This window comes from Chionomys nivalis, chromosome 13, assembly GCF_950005125.1.
Source record: "Chionomys nivalis chromosome 13, mChiNiv1.1, whole genome shotgun sequence".
In the NCBI taxonomy this organism is placed as follows: Eukaryota; Metazoa; Chordata; class Mammalia; order Rodentia; family Cricetidae; genus Chionomys; species Chionomys nivalis.
In genome coordinates this window covers 64,922,337-64,944,798 of record NC_080098.1, presented here as the reverse complement: position 1 = coordinate 64,944,798, position 22,462 = coordinate 64,922,337, and the positions used below count along the sequence as shown (strand labels likewise).

Below are 22,462 nucleotides of genomic sequence, written 5' to 3'. Positions count from 1 at the left end.
TCACTTCCTTTCACTAAGCATTCTAATATATGTTAATGGGAATTATTTTTATTTAAACCACCACATGTGTCTTTTGCTTTCATGTATTTTTTATATTTGTAAGGTGTAAATAATTTTTAAAATATCTCATTTTCATCTTATGTGAATGTGTTTGTTTTTGGTTTTTCAAGACAGGGTTTCTCTCTAGCTTTGGAGCCTGTCCTGGAACTAGCTCTTGTAGACCAGGCTGGCCTCGAACTCACAGAGGTCTGCCTGCCTCTGCCTCCCGAGTGCTGGGATTAAAGGCATGCGCCACCACCGCCCAGTGTGTATGTGTATTTTTGGCTGCACATTTGTATGTGTGTCACATGCGTGCATTGCCAGTTGAGTCCAGAAGGAGGTGGGTATTGGTTTCCCTGACACTGGAGTTGTCAGTGCTGGAACTAAATTTGAGTCCTGTGCAAGAGCAGTAGGTTCTCTTAACCTCTGAACCGTATCACCGGTCTGTAGGTGGGTTTTCCTGTCCCACAACTGCTCTCAAACACACCGAAGTTTATATTAATTATAAATACTTGGCCGAGAGCTCAGGCTTATGACTAACTAGCTCTTACAACTTAAATTAATACATTCTATTAATCTATTTATTTCCACATGAGTTGTGGCTTTGCCTGTCCTCCAGCATGTCTTGCTCCTCCTATGTCTCTTAATAACTCCTGACTCTGCCCTTTCTTCCCATCATTCTCCTAGTTTGGTTGTGCTGCCTATTCCTGCTTGGCTACTGACCAATCAGCTTTTTATTAAACCAATTCAAGTGACAAATCTTCACAGTGTACAAAAGAGTTATTCCACAGCACCAATCCTGTTATGATTTTTTTTAATTTTAAGACTATTTCTTTAGTTATAATTGTCAATAATGAAATATCTGTATTATAGAGTAGAATCAAGAATAATTTTACTTGTGTTGTTTTCCTTGATCCATTCTGGATTTTATTTTATTTTTCCGTACAAAGGTGTGTAACAAAGATATAAGCTACCTATGTTCAAGTGGTCTTACTCAAAATCCAAGTTATTTAAGTAAATTCCATAATTTATAATTTTTGGCAATATTCTTTCTCCCGAAAATTTCATCCAAACCATTGGTTTTAACTTTGAAAAAAATTATAATTATTTTATGGTATTTTCTCATTAAATTCTATTACAAAAATAATATAGAAGGCTGGGAATAGAGTTCAATAATGTTGTCCAAAATGTATAAGGCACTGTGTTCAGACCCCAGAACAATACACATCCCTAAAATACCAAACTGTGTTTGTATGCATGTGTACATGAGTATATTTTTCTTCTGAAAGTCAGAAAATTAAAGGACGTTCCTGTATATTGCCCATTGTCTCAGCCTTGTTACTCTATTTCCATTGATTTATTCTAGATTATACTAGTTTGTTTTTTCCCATATAAGCAGTACCCTTCTATTTCGATAGATTTTACAATGTTTATTGCTATTTAATTCAAATGTACTACTAGGTACCATACAAGTGTAAAAGATTAAACTGTGTTTCAGTAATCCTCGTGAGTGTTTAGTCACGGAGAAACTGAGGCATGCACACAAAATGACACAGTGGGATAAATTTACTATAACTAACATCAAAATGAATGAACTAGTAAACATTATTAGTGTAGTCAGTATGGCCTTATAGGTCACAAGTGCTTTAATGAAAAGTTTTGTCTGGGGTCAGCCATAACATGAGAGAGAAAGGGGTCAGTCTGCATTGGGGCAAAACACCAAATGCTTGAGTATTCTAGGAAAAGCATGCAGATTCTAACGTGTACCCAATAATGGAAATAATAGTGGTACTTTTGTATATAAAAGATAGTTATTTCTAAAACATCTTTAATTTTATGATCAACTCCAAAGTAATATATAGACTAATATTTGTGAGTGTGCTATATGCACCTTCCTCTGAGGGTTAATGTAGGAACTTTAATCTGCATTGTTCAGTCATCATTGTTAGACAGAAGGTTGGGTTTCTCTGTTCCCTGTATCTGGAAATCATGACCATTGAGAAGTGGTGCTCATGGGCGGATTGTGAGTGTGCAGTTTGAGTGAACATATGTGTAGCTGAAGCTCTACGTACAACACAACACAATAGACTTCATTTAAATTTCTTATATTTGAACAAATTTATTGATGAAATCCTTCCTATACTGTGGAAAGCTTACACTCATTTCATGTTTGAGAATCTTTAGAGTGAAGGGCTCTTATTACTCTCCGAGAAAATGAGTAGAATTTTGATTCTTTTTCTTAGAATTTTTTTAAGTAATTGACTAAAGACTATCTGTGTGACCACAAAGCATAAAACTGAACTTTTCTAAATTGGTTCTATACCAAAGAGTAAAATTTTACTTTACTGGAAAGTTTTGCCTAGATGTGGCTGCCCTTTTTCTTAGACTAAATGAGAAATACAATAAAATAGCTGCCGTAACAGAAAAGGTTTCTGCTTCATGGAGAATGCTGGTGAATCATAAAGTCAATGGACGGTCACTTGGAACATTTGGCTTTTCACAGTTTCTTGGAACGTCGCCTTAAATGCTTGTGAAATACAGTAAATGTTAAGAAAGACAAACAGTTCAACGTTTCTTGGCATTCTCTTACTTCATTAGTCTTGGGAATGGTGGATCTCATGTGAGTGTTTATATAAAAGGACACTGTTTAGATGTAGTGTAGTGTAAACTACAAGGGGTTTTTAATGTTGTTTAGTTTCATATCATTTTGTTTTGAACTAAGAGATTCAGTCTGGATTATTTTTATAGTAACATGTAAGAAAAAAAATGTAAGAATTTTGGACATCATTGATTAAACATAAAATTCTATAATAGTGCGGGGCGGTGGTGGCGCACGCCTTTAATCCCAGCACTCGGGAGGCAGAGGCAGGCAGATGTCTGTGAGTTCGGGACCAGCCTGGTCTACAAGAGCTAGTTCCAGGACAGGCTTCAAAACCACAGAGGAACCCTGTCTCAAAAAACAAAAAACAAAAAAAAAAAATTCTATAATAGTGAGATAAAATGATAATAGTAAGCTAATGTTTATGTTCCTTTAAGACATTAGGTGCACTACTTTAGATTATACACTGCATTGATGGTTTTTAAAAGTATGATCCTATAGGTAATCTTTTTAAGCAAATGAAACTGTTAGGATGCTTTCCCAGAGCAATTGGATTGCCCTCCAGGCGAATCTCTTCAATTCGGTCCCGGATGTAACGAGTGTCATTAGCCTTGCAGAATGTATCATCTGTAATTGAAGATATGCTGTTAAACTGAAAAATAAAAGAAAAAATACTCAGAAATCTAAAATCAACCTTTTGTATATTATACAGTAGGATTACACAGGATATTTTTGCCTAAAATGGAATCTTCTTTTAGAGATCATATTTAAAAAATAGTAGTCCACTGTAATGGCACTCTCTTTTGCACCCTAAACATATTTTTAAGTGTACAGTATTGCTTTGGATTAACAGTCTACTCATTATTTTTCCAAATTGCTTCTGTCCAATCCTGTTTGGAATATAAATAGAAACATGCAAACTAAAGAAACTATCCTATTCCGATGTGTTAACTCAAAGTGATACAGTGTGTTTGAATATTCCTTAAAGAGGTGAAAAGAAGTTGAGATTCTTGTGATGCTGAGATATCAACCTCTGCTCCTTTTCTTTTTTTTTCACTTTTGCAATGCCCGCTTGATGCTGTCCTGTAAAATGAGATAAAATGTCTCCAAAAGCACATGTCTGCCACTAATTGGAAAAGGAAACAAATCAGAAATTGGAGTTCACTGCTATTTTGGAGAAAAAAACGTAAATCAGTGGTCTTCAAATCTGTGTTCAGAGTAACTGGGAGGTACATAACACCTGTGTCGGTTGCTGGCGGATTGTCCAGGTTGTTTCGCCTCCATTATTCTGTGCTTCTGTCCCTTCCTCCTGCCTCCACCACACTACAGAAAGCTCGAGAGTAATCCTGGGTCCCAGAAGATTTTGGCATAAAGAAATTGAACTTAGAATTTCTTGGATGATAGAAGTGTTTTTCAGGACTTGGAATTATAATAATGAGGTAACTCATAGTGACCACTCTAGAAAACTGCAATATAGGGATAAAACAAAACAAACACATGCTTCATACTGTACCTGCAAAGGAAACAGTGTTATCAGACTGAATCGTGGACTTACGGGGTCTCCATAGACTCAGAGGTATCAGAATTGAATTTTAGAATACTCAGCTGGTGGTGGAGAATTGGTTAGTATTTAGAAAACACCGCACATTATGTGTCACGGGTGTGTCACCTCTTGAATTTGGCCTGTTAGAACAGACAACACAATTCCTACTACTGTGGTTGTGGTTACTTTGTATGTCTCAGTTCTGCTTGGTTATTTAGTGTGCCTGTTGTTTTCTTCTTTGTCCTCATTGTGGTCACCATCAAGGGAATCCCCTCTTCTGGGGATGTCAAAGCAAACAAACCCACAAAACACCACATAGGCATCCCATCTTATGTGACCGGCCATGCTCAATGGTTTTGCCTCTAACATGTACCTCAGATCCAAGAGTTTCAGTTATATAGACAGTGAGTGCCTAATGCTCACCCCTTCTCACCCCAGTCAGGCAGCCTGAGGAAGAAGGAGCAGAATATTGCCATAAATAAAAATTAAAAATGTGAATGCTTGGTGATAGAATGCTTGTCTACTTTAGGTAAGGCCTTGTAGTCAGTCCTCAACTTTACTTAGACTGGGAGGTGCTGAAAGGTGTATTCTGCTTAAACAGACTTTATACTTCCTAGACCGATCTACTTAGTGTACTCTGAATTGGACCTTCATTTCTTTTTTTTTTTTTAATGAGAATTACTTGTTTATAATGTATACAGTATGCCTGTATGTCTCCCTGCAGGCCAGAAGAGGGCACCAATTCTCATTTCAGATGATTATGAGCCACCATATTGTTGCTGAGCCAGCCATCTCTCCAGCCCTGGACTTGAAATTCTTATATAGACATTAAGTGGTAGTACTGTTTTGGTGTTATAACCATAACTGACATATAAATAAGTTTCTCGAGTAATAAACATGGCCCCATAGTTAAATAAAGCTAGTTATTGTACAAAGAACAGTTGTACCTGAAGGTGAACTACACGGAGACTTTCTGGTAAATTAGGAGGCACAGATTCCAGATCATTATGGTCCAAATAGAGGAAAGACAGCTTATTCAGTTTCTATTAAAAAAAAAAGTTCAATGTCACTGAGGTCTATGCATTCTTCACATTATTCAAATAATATATACTTTAAAAACAGTATTGATGTAGCATGTTTTGATAGTATCAGCTTTGGAGTGGTACTTTGTTGCTTTGATTGTTACTGGGTTTTGGCCTCATGAGTAGGGTTTTTGGTTTTTAAGACATTATGATATCTAATAGCACTCTATTGAATATTCCACATTTTTCTGACATCTCATCCCAGAATACTCAGCCCTTAATATTTGTCTAGAGGGCAGCTGTGTGTTGACTGATGGTTGAATCCTTCAAGTTTTTTTGCAACTCCTGAACTTTCCATAGAAGTTTTACATATTCCTAGAAAAATGGCTACTCCTAAGAGATGGTACTTAACAAGATGCCATTTCCCAAAGCATTTTGCCAAGCATGCAATTTAACATGACATATGTTTTCCCGTGAGGGGTTTATGTTGGAATATTCTTTATAATCAGTAACTCATTACTATGTATGATTGCATGCTATGATTTCAGAATGTAATTTTTCTATGATGTTACTCCTAATTTTTTTATGCATCCTGTGCTACCATGTCATATTTTATCATGGGGGGGGGGGTTACCATGTATCTTAAACTACCCTGAAGCTTACCATCCTCCCTCTTCAGCTTTTTAGATATTAGGATTACATCTACTATGCCCCGCTTGCTTCTTCTTTCCAATGCTATTATTTCAATCTTTTATCTTTTTTCAATTTTCAAAATTTTATGTATATATGTGCTTGTGTACATAAACCATAGTGCACATGTTAGAAGTTAGAGAACAACGCACAGCATTTGATTTTCTGCTTCCTTGTTTGACCTGGGGATTGAACTCAGATTGTCAAACTAGACAGCAAGCACCTTACCTACTGAGCCATCTCCCCACCCCTCAATTCTTTCATAAACATTCTCCCTTTACATCATATGGACATCAACTGTCTTTCCGGAACTGCTTTTATTTGAATTATAGTAACTTGATACTGTACTTAGGGTTATTGCAACCCTAAGGTATTAAATAAAGTAAACAATTTTATCATTTTCATGCCAATTTGCACAATATTCTTTTTTTAAAATCCAGAATATTTAAATCTACCTTTCTTTGTTTACTCCTTCCTTCCTTCCATCCTTCTTTCTTTTTCTGAGATAGACATGGTTGTCCTACCTTTCCCAGGCTGGCCTTCACCTATTGGTCTTAAGCAATCTTCTTGCCTTACCTTTCCAAGTAGCTTGGACCACAAGGAATTGCTCTATGTCCTGCTCTAAACATTCTGTCACTGCTAGTTACTCAAAGTCTCCCCTACTTAAATTCATTTCTTTTTTAAAAAATATTTATTTATTTATTTATTATGTATACAATATTCTGTCTGTGTGCATGCCTGCAGGCCAGAAGAGGGCACCAGACCCCCATTACAGATGGTTGTGAGCCACCATGTGGTTGCTGGGAATTGAACTCAGGACCTTTGGAAGAGCAGGCAATGCTCTTAACCTCTGAGCCATCTCTCTAGCCCTTAAATTCATTTCTTTAAATTACAAAATTAAATTTAAAAATGGTGCATGTGTTTTTGTGCACATGTGCATCTGCTTGCAGAGGTCGGAAGATAATTCTTGGGAGTCATTTCTCCCCTCCAGCTTGTTGAGGCAGGCTCTTCTTGTGTTTGGTGCTGCACCACAGGCTAGGTGGCCCATGAATGTCTATTAATTTTCTTATCTCTTCTTATCTCACTTTAAGAGTTAAAAGATTGGAGATGAGTGATGTGGAACTTGGGTGTTCAGGCTTTGCAAGCTAGTGCCTTTACATGCTGAAGCGTTTACCTAGCGCATGAGGTATATTTATATTTTGTTTTTAGAAAGTGTGTCTGCTCTGGTTTTATGTTGTTTGTATTTTGAGGTGTGGCCTTACAGTGTAGACCAGATTTGCCTTAAACTGGAAGTCTTCCTACTTTTAGCATCTCATGTGTTGGAACTACAGGTACGTGTACCACTATGTCTATCTTCAAGTCTGCTTTTTAAAGTCAGCAAAGAACTCTGAGTTTCTGAATCCCTTATTTAAAAAACAAAACCACCAACATTGCTTATGATATCAACAGCAAATCAATCTTTTGGATATTTTTAATAGTATAAAAATCAGCTTTTTCTCCAAATATCTTTGTATTTACATTTACAAACATTGTTCCTGAATCCAGTTCTAATCAAGAGAAAAGTGTGAAGCCTTCAGAATACCAAAAGTGCTACTACCTGACCTGACCCCCAAAGGTTACATTGATTCACTTTTCTTTTCGAGATTTTCTGGTTGAGCAGTATTATCTTATACCACAAAGGATATAGATGAGTGTGCAAAAGACACTTCCCTGCCCCTGTTAAGGGTTTGCTTCTTTAGATCATCTTGTCATGTTCTGAAAATGCCTTAACCATACGTATTATACAGTTTTATGTAACTATCAGTTATAAATTTTTAATGAAAAATAGCATAAGGACAAAAAAACAAAACTAACAAACCCTATAATGTTGAATGGTTACCTTAAAAATAAGGAAAAAGGAAATATTTTTTATTTGTTTTGTTTTTTAAGACAGGATTTCTCTGTGAAACAGGCTGAACTGGAACTCGCTCTGTAGACCATGATGTCCACAAACTCACAGAGACCAGCCTGCCTCTGTTTCCCGAGTGCTGGGATTAAAGGCCTGTGCCACCACCGCCTAGCTAGGAAGTATTTTTTAAACAAGCAGTTGTGGATAAACGTCAAACTTATATAATTATATAAATTAGTGTAAATGAAAATTTCATTAGGTTCTTCTATTAGGAATTCTCTTGTGACATTGCCTAAAGTGGTCTTCAACTTTAGATCCTCCTGCCTGAGGCTCCTGGATGGTTGCAATTTCATGTGTGTGAGATCGTGTCTCTTTTGTTGCTGTGCTTGTTGTTGTTGTTGTTGTTGTTGTTATTTTGAGACAATGTCTCACTAGATAGCCTGGCTGACTGGAACTTGCTGTGTAGACCATGCTAGCCTTAAAGGCATAGATCTTCCTTCCTCCATCATGCTCCACCATACCTCACATCTTGCCTTTTGAATAAAGTTGTCTTCTGCCAGCAGTAGCTTAAGCATCTTGTATTTTTGCCTGAGGTTACCTTCTCTGCCCTACCTAGGGCCGAGAGTGATTATATCATAGTTATGGAAGTTCTGGACTGGGGTGATTACTTTTTTTCAATTTTCATGAGCATTTCCATTCTTTTGGAATTATTGATTTATTCTTTGAGGAACACTGCTATATTATCTACCAAAGTTAAATATAAAAGATACCAGTTATTCCTGGTTAATAGGAAGAATACAATTTTTTGAAACAGTGAGATAATAGTGTTTACTTTTAAATATAAAAATGTTTCTTTGTATTGATAGAAGACACATTTCTATGTCTTTGTATATGTATGATATACATGTTTTGCTTATTTGATCATGTTTGGTGCTGGGGTGAACTTAGGTCCTCAAGCATGCTAAGCATTATTTCTACCACGAATTATGCTGCCAGCCCCTCTGCAATACATAAACACACATTAACCCAATGTTCTTTTGTGGAATGTTTGTCTTTTTGTTCCAAGTTCTGAAATATTGATCTGGGTAAATGCCAGCTATAGCTCTCTTCACTTCTTATCTTGTTGAATAGAAATATACCTCAAAAGTAGTAGAGGAGCAGAATGGGGTGCAAACAAGCACCAATTTAAAAATATTATCACTGTGGCAGTGAGATGCCTTCTCTGTTAGCATACTTGCTGCTAAGCTTGATGACCTGCATTCACATGTTAGAACTTGATGACCAGGACCCACAAGTAGAAGGAAAAAACAGCTTCCAAAAGTTATCCTTGACCTCTACATGTATACCTGGTATGTGTACACACACAAAATGAATAAACACCCACAATAAATAAATGTAATAAAAACTTAAAATATCATCACTCACATTGTGTTTTGTCATGCTATAGAATACTTACTTTGAATGTGTTTGCTTTAATCCCTTTACTCTTGATTTTGTTGTACTTAGCATTAAATAAAGTAAGCTTCAGAGGAAGAACTGGAAGTCTTACTAGCTGGTTTTCAGCAAGTGTAAGTTCTTCCAACAGAGAAAGTTTTGAAAAAGTACTATCTTCTATGTCTTCTATCAAATTTCCCGTAAAATCAAGTCTTCTTAAATTAGCTTGACAGAAATAAATAAAAAATAAGATGTTAGAATCTCATTATGTAGACTGGAGGAAAGTTTCTGTTCAAGGCCCAGGATAGTATTTGCAGTTAGTAAGTCAGTCAAGTTCATCTTGTAGTGTTGGTAATCTAACCTATAGCCTGATACTGTGTAATTCCAGCTGTGCTTTCATGAGGTGCTGGAGATTGAACCTGGGGCGTTATGCTTGGTAGGGAAGCACTCTATCACTAAGCTACAGTCGCAACCCCATAAGTAAAATTTTGTTGACAACAACAGTGCCTTTCCTTACTGTGATCTTAGAGTGTATGTTTCAGAAGGAATCTTAAAGTTCATAGTCTTTCCATCCGAATCTGAATTTATTATGAACAAACATATCAGAGGAAATTTTTACTGCATATAATGGGGGGAAATTGTGATTAATTGGATTTAATCATGTAATTATTTTTTAAAATTTTTGCCAGCATATTTTATTATAGCTGTGGGTACATTGTATTAATTTGTTTCTACCTTCTTAAGAACAAAGACAAAAATGTTCCCTGATTTGTTAACATGATGCAGACTGAGAGACTAAGGTATATTCACTCATTCATTCATTGTCCTTCTCTCTCTCTCTCTCTCTCTCTCTCTCTCCCTCTCTCTCTCTCTCGCAGCTGGAGGTGGCTTAGGCTGACATAGTTAGGGTGGTTTCTTTTCATTCATAGTAGCTGTTTTCTAAAAAGTTTTTACAACAGTGAATTAGGAGAGTTCCAGAGGCAGGTGCTTATAAGCTTCTGCTCACTCATTTTTGCAAACCAATTAATATGAACCTTGCTTTATATAAATTTTTGTTTAAAGATAGCTTAATCTACCCTTTGGAATCATGAACATTGGTATAACTCATAACTCAAGTTAGATAAAATTTATCTAACACTTGGATTTTCTGCCTAGTATCATCATTGCTATTAGAAATACTGTATGGCACTTCAGCACTACACTTGCTGCCATTTCAGCTAACATCTTCAACATAAAGCAAAAAAAAATGTGAAAACCACGATGCTAGATGTGCTGAATAAGACACTGCTACATTTTAGACAGCTGAAGTAGAGCGCTGCCTTGTTATACCTTAGTTGGAAATAGGTTTGAATAACTCAGTTTTGTTGTTACTCTGTGAATTTCTGCTCATGGTCCTAAACATACTGGAAATTGAACCCATTGCTTCAAATGTGCTAGGCAGGTGCTCTATCATTGAACTACATGTCCAGAAAGGTGAATTTGCCAATATGAGATCTGCAAAATATAAGGAGGACCAACTGTCCTTCAGTCTGCAACTTAGACTTATTAATGGCAGCATAAATCCAGTTAGGCTTAATCTCATAAATGTAGAGTTGAAAAAGCTGGGGATGTGGCACAATAGAAAGCAGTTACCTGTTTTTGCCTGGGGGGGTGCAAATCTTGGACTCAATTGTTGCACTCCCAAAATAAATAAGTAAATAAAATGTAGTAAAGCCAGTGTGATTCTTGGTTATGGTTTTCTTCAGGAACACTTCATGACATAGGTATCTAGAAAACTGGCCAAGAAACAAATAATCCAGAGCTGGGATTTGGTATTTCAGAAAAGGGTATTAGTAGTATGCTGACCATAATACCTTAGTCCAGTTAAATTTTATTAGAAAGCCAAAAAGCTGATTACTAATGATCTGGGGAAAAAAATTAAACATGACTGTTTCAGAACCGTTTCTGTTGAATCATCCAAGGAATGTTTTTGCATTTCATGGGGTATTAGTATTTTAAAAAGTTGTTCTCCAGATTTTTTTAAAAGATTGTTAATTATTATGTACACGTGTTTGTCTGTGTGTGGATAAGTCATGTGTGAGTGCAGGTGCCTATGAAGTGTCCAGGCAATGGCATCAAATACCCTGGAGCAGGAGTTGCAGGTAGTTGTAAACTGCCTGATAGGGTTCTGAGGATCAAACAGAGAGAGCAGCAAATGCTCTTAAACGCTGAGCCATTTCTCCAGCTTCCTTTCCAGATATTTTTAAATATGTAGCAAGGTTTAAAAGTTATAAATTAGGTCAGGCAGTGGTGGTTGGTGCATGTCTTATATCCCAGCACTTGAGAGGCAGAGGCAGACAGATCTCTGAATTCAAGGCCAGTCTGGTCTACAAAGTGAGTTCCAGAACAAGATCCAAAGCTATACAGAGAAACCCTGTCTTGGGAAAAAGAAAAAAAGAAAAGAAGAAATAAGTTGAAGAAAAGGAAATTTTCCCATGTAATCCTAGCACATGGGAAATGAGATCCCAGATAGAAGAAAACAATAAAAATAAATACATAAATAAATAAACAATAGAAAAGGAAAATAAAAGCAGTTTGTGTATTTATGGTAAAAGTGGAAAAGTGTCTAGTTAATTGGAAAAGCGCCCTGGTCATGCTGGTACTACGTACCGCCTGAGGTAGTGTGTATTTTGAAGTATTGGTCTTAAGGTGATACCTATGTTAGATGGAATAGCAAAATCAACAGTAAAGAATGATCACAGAAGTCTGTATGGAAAGAAGATTCTTTTAGTAAGAAAAAGATTGATTTTTATGAAGTGTATGTAGTATACGTGAATGCTTCAATAGTGCTGACTTAATATAGCAAGTGAAAAACAGAAATTTGTGCTTTTATATTTTAAACTTACGCATATCTGCAAAATCTTTGGCGGTCAGCTTTTTAATTTTGTTGAATCGTGCATAAAGATAAGCTGATTCCTTTGGCAGTGGTGGCACAGCATCAATGTCAACTTCTTCACAGTAGACAGAGCCACTTAAACAGACACACAACAGGCATGTAGGCATTTCTAAGTTAGGAAACAAAATTATAAGCATAAACTCATTTGAAAAAATTCATCATCTGATTGTAAAGTTATTGTTATAATGAATTAATGAATGCTGTGATTTGAAAAGGTATGTTACAGAATCATTGGTAAATCAGGAAAGATAGTTGTGATAACCAACTGCTATCTTGTATTGAGCTTAATTCATCAGAATTTTACATAGTCCATAGTCAACATATTTTATTTACTTATTTTTATTTATTCTTATTGTATGTGTGTGTAAATCTGTGGGTGCATACATACCACAGTAGGTTTGTGAAGCTCAGAGAACAACCTGCAGGAGACAATTCTCTCCTTCTACTGTGTGGATTAAGCTCACATTGTCAGGCTTACCTACTGAGCCATCTTGCTGGCCCCCTTTTTATTTTCTATTTTGCTTTGATTGTCTAATTGCTGACCTCATGGAAGGCTACCTTTCCTCATTTGAATGTAAAAAGAAAATATAGGGCTGGGCAGTGGTGGCGCACTCCTTTAATCCCAGCACTTGGGAGGCAGAGACAGACGGATTTCTGTGAGTTTGAGGCCAGCCTGGTCTATAAGAGCTAGTTTTAGGACAGGCTCCAAAGCTACAGAGAAACCCTGCCTCAAAAAACAATGAATAAATAAATAAACAAATAAATGGAGTCTACAGTGCAGAATTTAAGAATTGATTTATCAAGTTTGATGTTTTTCTTTTTTTTTTTTCTTTTTTTTTTTTGGTTTTTTGAGACAGGGTTTCTCTGTGGTTTTGGAGCCTGTCCTGGAACTAGCTCTTGTAGACCAGGCTGGTCTCGAACTCACAGAGATCCGCCTGCCTCTGCCTCCCAAGTGCTGGGATTAAAGGCGTGCGCCACCACCGCCCGGCTAAATTTGATGTTTTTTAAGTTTGATGTGTTGAAAACATTTTTCAAATAGATGACAATAGTTAATGACTTTAGAAATCCCAAGTGAGAGGAACAAACCATTAACTTGAAAATCAGTCATTGCTGGAGTTTTATGATCCTACCTTGGAATGTCTCACTTAGAATGTCTTCACTTGGGCTCTTATTTAGATACCCAGAGTGCTTCCTTGGTTGGTCATCCCCTCTCCACTCCTTTTACCTTCAATGCATGAACTTTTAGGTTTAAGATGGAAATCTTAGGAGTCATTACAGTGCTATCCTTTGTTTGTTCTGGAAATTTAAACTTATTAAAAGAAACCTGAACATTTTGAGTTAACTTTTTAAATATTTATTTTATGCATATGAATGTTTTACTTGTATGCATGCATGTGCACCACACATGTTTGGTGCCTAAAAAGGTCAGAAGAGGACTTCAAACCCCTCTAGGCACTGCAATTACAGATATTTGTAAGCCACCATGTGGGTGCTGGCAATTGAATCTGGGTCCCTTTGGAAGAGAAACTGTGCTCTTAACCACTGAGTTATCTCTCCAGACCCTAGAGTTAACTTTTAAATATGATATCAGGAATAAGCAAGATTCTTTATTCTGTTGGTGCTTTCAATATGACTTTTGGAAACTTTATTTTTCTTAATTGAATTACCAACAGATTGCCAGCAACTACTTGGCCATATAATAAAAGCCTGGTATAGTACTCTTAATATGTTCTTTCAGTTGTCTTATCATTATTTATTGGGGGGAGTGTGCCATGACATGTTTATGGAGGTCAGAGAACACCTAGGAGGAGCCATTTTTTCCTTCCAGGATAAGTTGCAGGAATAGGACATAGGCTCTCAAGCTTCTTGGGAAGTACTAATCCAGAACATTGATCTTCCATTGATATTTTTATTTTTATTTTATTCTATTTTTTTTTCCAGACAGAGTTTCTCTGTAGCTTTGGAGCCTGTCCTGGAACTAGCTCTTGTAGACCAGGCTGACCTCGAACTCACAGAGATCCACCTGCCTCTGCCTCCCGGGTGCTGGGATTAAAAGTGTGTGCCATACTGCCTCGCTTGCTGGGTTATTCTAACGGCAGCATTGTGTATCTTGCATCTGCAGGATCTCTTGTTAACATTTTCCTTTGTGTTTAATTTAGTCTCACCTTTTTCTTCATGCCCCTAGGAGCGATGGAGACAGTCTAACACCCACCTCCATATACATATGCACATTCACACTATATAGCCTAGGATATAAAATAAGCTGTCCCATCTAGATATGTGTAAGTAGTCTATAATGTTTACATAATAAATCACCTAGGCCGGGCGGTGGTGGCGCACGCCTTTAATCCCAGCACTTGGGAGGCGGAGGCAGAGGCAGGCGGATCTCTGAGTTCGAGACCAGCCTGGTCTACAGAGCTAGTTCCAGGACAGGCTCCAAAACACAGAGAAACCCTGTCTCGAAAAACCAAAAAAAAAAAAAAAAAAAAAAAAAATAATAATAATAATAATAATAATAATAAATCACCTAATGTATAGTATAAAACACAATGTAGCCCTGTCTCTTTTTTGCAGTACTTTAAAAAGGATTTTGTGTGTATTATGTTTGCATACACACACATGTGACTACAGAAGTGGAGATCAGATAACAAATTGGGGTGTTGGTTATCTTCCTCCATTACACGGGTCCTGAGAATCAAATTCAGGCTATTAGACTTGGTGTTGGTGCCTTTCCTGCTGAACCATCTCACTAGCCCAATTTTTGTCTTTAGGCAATGCATGATTTCTTCTGATTTGCTTTTCTTTAACTTCAAGGTTTATAATCAAAATACTACATTTAAGATTTAGTTGCATTAGATTTTTGTTTTCTTTACTATGTTATCACAATACAATTAACTGTTTTAATGTTTATATTTCTATTGTTTTTATAAGTTTGTCTTTACTGACTTTATTTACATGTGTTTTTTTGCTTATATGAATCAATATTCTGAAAATTAAGACTACATAAAAATTATATACTCACAACTAGATCTTTATCGCATCCCAATTCTCCCTCACTTCTACTTGTGATTTCACTTATTTCCTTGATGTAACTGGCCTTAAATCTCCAAATTTAATCCAGAGCCTCACGCATATTAGGCAAGTGCTCTACCACTTAGCCAAATCCTTAATCCTTCTCAGTTTTTAGAAAATTCCCTCTTCTGTGTTTCTTTTCACATAAATTAACATCTGTATGTAAGCTGTTTAATAAAAAAAGTATTTTTATTAAAATTTTCTTTTATAAAATTATACATATATATGCATATATATCCATATACATTCATATATTGGTTTTTCAAGATAGGGTTTCTCTGTAGCTTTGAAGACTGTCCTGAAACTATTTTTTGTAGACCAGATTGGCCTCGAACTCAGAGGTCCGCCTGCCTTTGCCTCCCGAGTGCAAGGATTAAAGGTGTATGCCACTACCGCCCGGCTATAAAATGATATTTTTTTATATGAAGGCAGCATGTTAGAAATAGATAGTCTGTTATGGTTTTCTTTTTTTGCATACTTGTATTCTGGACATCACTCCATGTTCTTACAGGTCTTCTTCACTTTTTTGTTTGTTCTTTTATTTTGCTTTAATTTTTTTTGAGATAGTCTGGCAGGCTTGAAATGCTGTATAACCAAATATGACCTTGAATTTATGACTTTCACATTTCATATTTCTGAAATTGCAAGGATTTACTACTGTGAACAGTAGTGGATGCTGGGGATCAAACCCAAGGTTTCCTAAATGTTAAGGTCGCACTTTATGAGCTGAGCTACAGCTCTAGCCTTTCCTTGTTCTTTTTATAACTGCATTGTATTCCTTGGGTGGCTGTGCCATCATTTGTTCAGTGTTTGGGCTGTTGAGTTATTTGTAGTATTTTGTAATTGCCAATAGTACTTTAGTGTTTTACATTTGTATTTTTTATTTTGGATATGGGTCGTCAGGGTAAAATTTATAAAATGTGATGACTGTGTTGAAAAGTAAATATAGGGCTTAGGATGTAGCTCAGTAGCAGTGCTTTCCTTTGCACATGATTGGCCTTGATTTTGATCTCAAGCATTGCTCGCCCCCCCAAAAAAGGTAACAAGTAAATCTATTTTAGTTTGTTAGATACTGTCACATTCCTGTCTAGGAGTGTTGTATTAATTCACATTTATTCTTGCAGTATATTCAAATATTTGTTATTATACAATCTTGATCTTGTTATATGTTGATATTTTGTCTTCAGTTTTTAAAATCAGGTTAAGGATGGAATGTCAGTGTAATTTTCATTTTTATTTTTTAACTAAAAGTGAGATTGAAAATCTTTTCATGTATTTAGTGTCACTTTAAAGTCATTTTGTTAATAGTCTTCCAAATATATTCTTATTAAAAATTAAAAATATTGTTTATTTTTCTGCTTTGTGTATATTTGCATGAACATTGGTTCTTGCTATGATGTAAAAGTTTTTTCTTGGGGTTGGAGAGATGACTCAGTCAGTGGTTAAGAGCACTGACTGCTCTTCCAGAGGACCCGAGTTCAGTGCCCAGGACCCACATGGCATCTCGCAACTGTAACTCCAGTTCCAGGGGATCCAAAACCCATGGCAAAACACTAATGTACATAAAATAAAATTGAAAAAAAAAAGTTTTTTATTTTCTGTAATTTTATGAAGTAATTTTTAAAATGTTTTTTGTTAAAATTTCTGGGTTTTGAGCCATCCCACTCCCAAACTGTCTGCTACTACTTGTAAGACTTCATGTATGTTTGGTTGGTTGGTTGGTTGGTTGGTTGGTTGGTTGGTTGGTTGGTTGGTTGGTTGGTTGGTTTTTTGAGATAAGGTTTCTCTGTAGTTTGGAGCCTGTCCTGGAACTAGCTCTTGTACACCAGGCTGGCGTCAAACTCGTAGAGATCCGCCTACCTCTGCCTCCTGAGTGCTGGGATTAAAGGCGTGCGCCACCACCGCCCGGCTTGTTTATTTGTTTTTTAAGATTTTTTTCATTTTTTATGTACATTGGGGTTTTGCTTGAATGTCTGTGTGAGGGTGCCAGATCCCTTGGAACTGGAGTTACAGAAAGTTGTGAACTGCCATGTGGGTGCTGGAAATTGAACCTGTTTCCTTTCGAAGAACAGCCAGTGCTCTTAACTGCTGAGCCATCACTCCAGTCCCATCTTGTTTGTTTAGATCTTTGATCATGCTTATGTTTATTTTTCTTTTTATGAAAATAGATCTAATTTATCTCCCTCCAAATGGCTATCTAGTTCTCCTACACTCAATTATTTAAAATTTTCTCCCTCAGTGACTGAGTGCTTGAGTACTTTTTCTTGCTTTAATTATATACTAAATGTCTTTGTTTCTTTTTGTGTCTACGCTTTTATTCTGTGTCCACAGTCTTTGTTCTTGTGCTAGTATCCCCAACATGTTAAATGTGTTTTGTATGGCACTGTTCAGTGTTTCCACAACTGTACTCTCATTGTTACTTATATGTATCTATAAGCATTTTAGAATCCACTTCCCTAGCATTATCGAAAATTTAGTAATTTTAGTGGGGTTGTCTTTTTTTTTCTGAATTTAGAGAATAATGATATTTTATGATATTGAGGCATCCTGTCTAAAAAAAGGAGTCTTTTCAATTATTTAAGTCCATTTTTACTAAAATACTTGCCAGACTTTGAGGATGTGTTTTCTGTTTTAGTTCATTTTAACTTTATTTTAGCAAGACAGGAACTGGTGTGGGTGGATTTTTTTTCATGCTTTCATGTGAAACCATGTTATGTTATTTTAACAAGAATAAATCAAATATAAGAACTGTACAGTATGACTTGTAGCTTGTTCTTTTGCAGTAATATTCCTGTTATTTTAATTGAAGCAGACATTGTAGATATTTATATAGAGTCATGTTTCTCTACTTTGTGTTTCCTTGCTTGCTGCTTTCTAAAGTGCTATTCATTGAATTTAGGGCCTCGCACAGTATGCCACCACATCCCTGGCTTCCCCAAGTGTCTTGAAGATAATAATTGATTGTATTATATTGGTTGTAAGTGTCTTGGTTGTACTTGAAAAATAACCTTTAATTCTTTCTTGAATTGATTTGTTTTTGTGGCAAGGCCTGTTATGTACTCTTTGCTAACCTGAAACTTGCTACATAAACAGACTGACTTAGAACTCATTGAGGTCTGTCTGTTTTGCCTCCAAAGTGCTGGGATTAATAAAGGTGTATGCCACCATGCCGGGCTTTTGAATTCATTTTTTATGTGAACAAAAATGTACGTTTTCTAATGGATAGGTTTAGTAAAATTGCTGAATGTTCTTGAATGTTTTCTAGTCCACAGTTTTCCCTCACAGTGTACAATGGTAGGTGATGAGCACATCCGATGTAGCCATAATGACTTTACCATTGAAGAGGAAATTTCAGTTTATGTGCCTTGAGACAACTTTTGATTACAACAAGAAATAAAATGTCTTTGTATGTATCTTTTAAAAGATGCTTTTCAAAAATAGTAGATGGCCAGCTGGTGGTGGTGCTGCATGTTTTTAATCCCAGCACTCAGTAGGCAGAGGCAGGCAGATCTCTGAGTTCGAGCCCAGCCTGGTCTACAAGAGCTTGTTCCAGGACAACTAGGGCTATTACACAGAGAAACCCTGTGAAATCAAAACAAAAAGACAAAACCACTAGATGATAGATTGTTCATACTTACCATCATTTTCTTTCTTGGTGGGTAATGATGGTACAACCTCATCTTTTTGTAACTGGAGACTTTTTTCATCAGGAATTATCATGGTTTCCTTTTCCTGTTGTAAAATTAGAAATTTGTTATCAGGTGTAATAAGACAGGAATCTGCCTGTAAACTGAAAGGATCACAAACATTCCTCATAGTCATTGGTAAAGGTATTTCATCAAGATTTTGTTTTATATGTGTATGTCTGTATATATAAGTATTTATATATGTATTCATGTTATATGTATGTGACATACATATTAAACAAAGGACAACTTGTAGAAGTTAGTTTTCTCCACTATATGGGCCTAGGGGTTTTATGGCTGCAAGAGACTTTATGTGACAAGCTATCTCAGCCCTCCATTAAGATTTTATACGTAACTCCATTTCATTATCCATTAAATTACACTGTCATTACTCTATGTAGGATATGCACTCCTGAGTAAGAGAATCAGCTTTTTTTTTTTTTTTTTTTTTTTTGGTTTTTCGAGACAGGGTTTCTATGTGGTTTTGGAGCCTGTCCTGGAACTAGCTCTTGTAGACCAGGCTGGTCTTGAACTCACAGAGATCCGCCTGCCTCTGCCTCCCGAGTGCTGGGATTAAAGGCGTGCGCCACCACCGCCCGGCTAAGAGAATCAGCTTTTTAAATTTTTTTGTTTTCACGGACTGAACTCAATATTTGATAAATATTTAATATATTGAATTTCTAGGTGTGAGGTTAGGAGATAATTCTCTGAATGTGAATGAAAGTTTTTCTTATGTGGAACTATTCTTTATCGTTCTTTATATGAACTGATTTCCCCTTCTCGGTGTCTATCCTTCTGAGCAACAACATAGCTGTAGAACATAAAGTACTGAATAAATTCTTCTGGCATCCTGCCTTGGCCTTAGGATGGATCCTTTTATCCTAGCTTCTTTACCTGATCAGGCCATTGGTATAGGCTGTTAACACTGTATAACTGGGGATTGTCATCTCATCTCTGTCCTCTTTCCAGAGAATGTGTTTTCTGCTAGTAGATTATAATTTATTATATGGGGTACTATTCCCTCTACCTCACCGCTTGCTCCATGTTTTTTTCTGTGGGCTCCTGACCTTGCCGTTAACCCTCATTTTCCCATCTGTGTACTGCCTAAACATCACTCTACCCCATTGAGTTCTCCACTTCACACAAATATTGACCCACACATTTATATTGATGGAAAACTGCTTAAAACTCCATGTAGTTAAGCAGAAAGCTCTAAGGTTCAAGGAATTTTGAAAGTATATTGCAGTTAGTTGATAGACTCAGATCATTCCAGTAAGAAAATAGGTTATAACCTTTTTAGTTTTGTTTGATTTTTAATTTGAAACCGTTGATACAGAAATTTGTCTGTTTTGTCATAACCATAGGTAGAAATAATACCAGCATCTTAACTCATTCCTTTGGGAAAAAGAAACTGTAGCATTAACATTAGCTCATTGTGAGTTAGGAGGGGAAAGCGTTTGGACTGGTTAATCTTAAAATCTTAACTATCTGACTTGTGGTAAAAAAGAACTTTTAAAACAATGAATATTATTATGTATCTGACTCTAATTTTCCAGTGTATGTGTGCATCACACACAGTGGGCAGCATATAGTTTTATGCTATGTTAACTTCCTTCTCCTCCCAGTATTTCTGTATACCCAGAAAAAAAAAAACACAAGTAATTGCTTTGCTTTGAAGGTTATATCATTGTGGTATAAAAACCATAACTCAGTGGCATGTCATTACAGATCTTTGGTATAAATCAGTAGAGTCTAAACTTAAATGTGGTTAAAAACAAATCCCCATAATAATTGTAGTTTTTTATTTGTTGGTATTCTATGTAATTGGCATGCATAACCAATAAATGTTTTTATATTTACTTCCTTGGACTGTATTTTTCTGAATTCTATAAACATAAGCTGATAATTTATCTTTTCTTAATTTATTTTGAGGCAATATAACATGCAACTATAGGATATTATGTAGCATTATTTAGCATAAATTGCTGCTATTAGAGTCTTAATGTTTTAAATTTTAATTTTTGATTTCTCTAGCTACTTTTTGTTTACCATTTGGTACTACTTGTTAATTGAAGAATCATATATATCTGAAAAATACAATTATTTTAAATCTTAAAATGCCTTTCTCTTTTCCTTATCAAATATTGAAATTAAGGATGATATGCATTTAAATGAGTATCATTTTAGAATATAAATTTAAAGTAGAAATAAAATACCTTAGTATTTTTTCCATGCAGGTATTTATCTTCATAGTCCTGGCTAAATTTTGTTTCTTCCAAATGATCTGTTCCATACTCATAGTTAATATGTGAGTCGAGTTGAGTTTGTGGTGCTGGCTGTGTCAGAGGCACGAGCAGTAGCAGGAGAAATGTAGAATGCACAGTCTTCATTTCAGCAAACTCACAGTGACTGGAAGTAACTAGTGACCTGATAGCTGTGGAACAAAAGCTCTTTTTTCCCCCTGGAAATAAAACTGCAGACTATCGAAGCAATATTTAAAAGCTTGGAGAATATTTTGGCAATGTGTATGCAGTAGGGAATAGAGAACAACTATTTAACCCTTAGTGGTTCTTAATTAGATACTAACAGTTTTTTTTTTATGTGCCAGTGAAGATTCTGAAAAATTCAGAAAGTAGTTTTATTTCTTACCTATCAAGTAATTTAAGAATTATTGCTTGGTTTACTAACAATCGAATGCCTTGAATAGGGGTATTTGTATGCAGTCAAAGTCTTCTTGGAATACCTGCAATATAAATGGTTAACACGAAGATCCATGATCCTGTGTCATGTGGAGTTAAAAATATCATATTTCAACGTTGCTGCTTTAAAGGAACTCTTGGTCCATACTGAGGTAAAAGAAGCAGTCTGAGGCAAGGATTAAAACTTAAACCTTAAGTTTCACATCATAAGAAGTAGACAGTAACACTTTTAAGTGGTGTATAATAAAAGTTTCTCTAGTTTTGTAAATGTAGCGGGTTATCTTGTTTAATTAGTAATCTTGCCTTTTAAAGCTTAAACTATGAACAGTGCAGCAGTACCACTGCAGATTAGGGTCACATAAACTTTAAGGGAGGAACTTTGGAGAATGTCCTGGAAAGATTCTTTGAGGCTCACCAGTGATCTTTAACTGCTGAGTACACGTTTCAGACAGCTTTTAAGTACACACAGTCGCTGAGAGGTGCTGATACTGCACTGCAGATGCCAGTCTGTCAGATAGCCAGGGTTTGAAATTTCAAAATAAAATGGGTTTGTAACCTTTTCTGCTTCCAGTTCTTATCTACATCAATGTTAAAGTTATAAAATGATATATGAAAGTATTGATGAAAATTAATTATTCAAGGAAAATTAAACTTACACTACAAATGACTTTACATTTATTAAGACTTTTAGAATCACACTTTAACACACAGTAATTAAATTAATATGTGAGAAACAAGCCTACCGTAGTCACTGGTTGAAGTCCTGTGTGGTTTTCTTCAGTAGGTGTTCATGCCTGTGCATTAGTCCCAAGTGGGAGGGTGAAGGAGCAACGCTGTGGAATGGTTTCCAACTGC

The 22,462-nt window shown here is 36.0% G+C and overlaps 2 protein-coding genes across 3 annotated transcripts in view; one reads left to right on the top strand and one right to left on the bottom strand.

Moving 5' to 3' along the window:
- The window catches only part of Cenpp (centromere protein P), a 196,844-nt gene that overhangs the window by 35,683 nt on the left and 138,699 nt on the right, over nucleotides 1-22,462 (top strand). The window lies entirely within an intron of this gene.
- On the bottom strand, nucleotides 1,674-22,415 carry Ogn (osteoglycin). 2 transcript variants are annotated; one of them, XM_057787185.1, is made up of 7 exons: nucleotides 22,351-22,415; nucleotides 21,125-21,342; nucleotides 18,861-18,954; nucleotides 12,101-12,259; nucleotides 9,238-9,440; nucleotides 5,129-5,224; nucleotides 1,674-3,290 (listed from the first exon to the last, which is right to left on the bottom strand). In XM_057787185.1, the coding sequence occupies exons 2-7, from the start codon at nucleotides 21,296-21,298 to the stop codon at nucleotides 3,120-3,122; spliced, it is 897 nt and encodes a 298-aa protein (XP_057643168.1). In that variant the 5' UTR covers nucleotides 21,299-21,342; nucleotides 22,351-22,415; the 3' UTR covers nucleotides 1,674-3,119. The 2 variants fall into 2 exon arrangements, with proteins under 2 accessions (XP_057643168.1, XP_057643169.1); XM_057787186.1 differs by lacking the exon at nucleotides 22,351-22,415 and adding an exon at nucleotides 21,558-21,646.

Excerpts from the sequence above, each read along its gene's own strand:
- Ogn (XM_057787185.1), bottom strand. The coding sequence starts at position 21,298 with ATGAAGACTGTGCATTCTACATTTCTCCTGCTACTGCTCGTGCCTCTG. Across the intron at positions 18,955-21,124 it reads TGCATGGAAAAAATACTAAG|GAAAAGGAAACCATGATAAT; the intron begins GTATTTTATTTC and ends ATTTTACAACAG. Across the intron at positions 12,260-18,860 it reads CACCAAGAAAGAAAATGATG|AAATGCCTACATGCCTGTTG; the intron begins GTAAGTATGAAC and ends TTCCTAACTTAG.